Source organism: Opisthocomus hoazin, chromosome 26, assembly GCF_030867145.1.
Source record: "Opisthocomus hoazin isolate bOpiHoa1 chromosome 26, bOpiHoa1.hap1, whole genome shotgun sequence".
Classification (NCBI taxonomy): domain Eukaryota; kingdom Metazoa; phylum Chordata; class Aves; order Opisthocomiformes; family Opisthocomidae; genus Opisthocomus; species Opisthocomus hoazin.
In genome coordinates, this window is record NC_134439.1 from 8,003,027 (window position 1) to 8,004,644 (window position 1,618).

Sequence of the window (1,618 nt, forward strand, 5' to 3'; positions counted from 1 at the left end):
CCACAGGAATGACCCAGGTGCACATCACCTGCCACCACGGGGTGCCACCAGCACTTGAGCTGAGTCTTCTGCCTGCGATGATGTCTTTCTGCCCCAGAAAGCCAAGGGACTCTCATTCTGGAAATTACAGAAGCCTTCCTATGGGGAAGCACGTGGCATCACCAGGAAATGAAAAGGCAGCAGCGCAGGAAACCAGGACACAGCCCATGCCATTAGCTGAGACGCTTTGCGTTTGACGTGAACTTGTCAGAAAATTATTACTTCCCCAAAGGCTGCCTCTGGGCCTGAGGCAGTGCAGGACTACTATAAAAGGCAGCCCAACTCTCAGCTCTCTCGTCCGCTTCTCTCGCCTCCTTCTCATAGGGAATCAGGTGAGTGTGAAGCGTCTTCTCCTCCTGCTCCAAGATCAGGTCTTTCCCCAATGTCTGTCTCAGCTGACAGGGGCTGTCCCAGCCCTGGGCCGGGAGCTGTGTCTCATGGTAGAGGGAAGGGCAGAGAACGTCTTCCACTGGGAGAGCCTGGCACTTAGCTGCAGTGACTCTTCAGCTTTCAGCTGGACAGCCTGTGCTGGGCAAGTAGGGACCTTGGCTTCCTCATGGTTGGTTGCAGTGCTGCTGCTCATGTGTCCCTGTTTTCTGCTTCCCCATGCCCTCTCTCGCAGGTGCCCCTCCAGCCCAGAGACATGTCCTGCTGCAACCCGTGCCTGCCATGCCAGCCCTGCGGCCCAACCCCGCTGGCCAACAGCTGCAATGAGCCCTGTTTCAGGCAGTGCCAGAGCTCCACCGTCGTCATTGAGCCCTCCCCTGTGGTGGTGACCCTGCCCGGACCCATCCTCAGCTCCTTCCCGCAGAACACCGTTGTGGGATCCTCCACCTCCGCCGCTGTTGGCAGCATCCTCAGCTCTCAGGGAGTGCCCATCTCCTCCGGAGGCTTTGACCTCTCCTGCATTACCAGCCGCTACTGTGGCAGCAGATGTCAGCCCTGCTAAAGCTGCAGGCGATGTCCCCGGGCAAGAACCTCCAAGATCTCAGAATATGGTGCTTGACAGAAGATAGAGCTTTGGGGCATTGCATTTAGAGCTTTGGGCCATTCTTCTGCTTCTGCTTCTCCTTCTACTCTCCTCTCTCTCTCCTTCCTATGCTGTCGCTGTCTCCTAGCGCCAACCTGGTAGGGACGTGTCCGAACCCCTTTTCAGCAGGGCAAGCAGACGGAACCCCTGCAGAAGCTCCAGCACATCTCAGTGCCTGCCCCTGGCGCTCCCTGTGAGCCACCTTCTCTTGATTTTCAGACTCATTAAAATTGTGCTGCATCGAAATCTGGGCCTCCGAGTCCTCCTTTCTTCTGAGGCAAGTCTTCTAGTCTGCTCAGGAAAGACGGTGGCTTTTTGGAGAGGGTTAGGGTGGGCACAAAAGAAGACCCTTCCTCAGTCCCAGAGGAAAGGACTCAGTGCACTGGGCTGCCTGCTGCGCCCTGTCCCTTGGAGCTGAGGAAGACATGCCTGGCTGCTCCACAGGCATCGGGCAACAGTCAGCCTTGCTGCATGTGTTTTCAGATGGGCCTGGAGCACAAGGCCCTGGAGAAAGTTCTGTCAACAGAGAGCCCGTAAAACTGCTGTCCT

At 56.9% G+C, this 1,618-nt stretch overlaps 1 protein-coding gene across 1 annotated transcript; it reads left to right on the plus strand.

Moving 5' to 3' along the window:
- Nucleotides 1-682: 682 nt before the first annotated feature.
- On the plus strand, nucleotides 683-988 carry LOC142364398 (feather keratin Cos1-1/Cos1-3/Cos2-1). The gene has a single exon (XM_075443877.1). It carries the CDS (start codon nucleotides 683-685, stop codon nucleotides 986-988), a length of 306 nt encoding a protein of 101 aa, XP_075299992.1.
- The last annotated feature ends 630 nt before the right edge of the window (nucleotides 989-1,618 follow it).

Excerpts from the sequence above, each read along its gene's own strand:
- LOC142364398 (XM_075443877.1), top strand. The coding sequence starts at position 683 with ATGTCCTGCTGCAACCCGTGCCTGCCATGCCAGCCCTGCGGCCCAACC.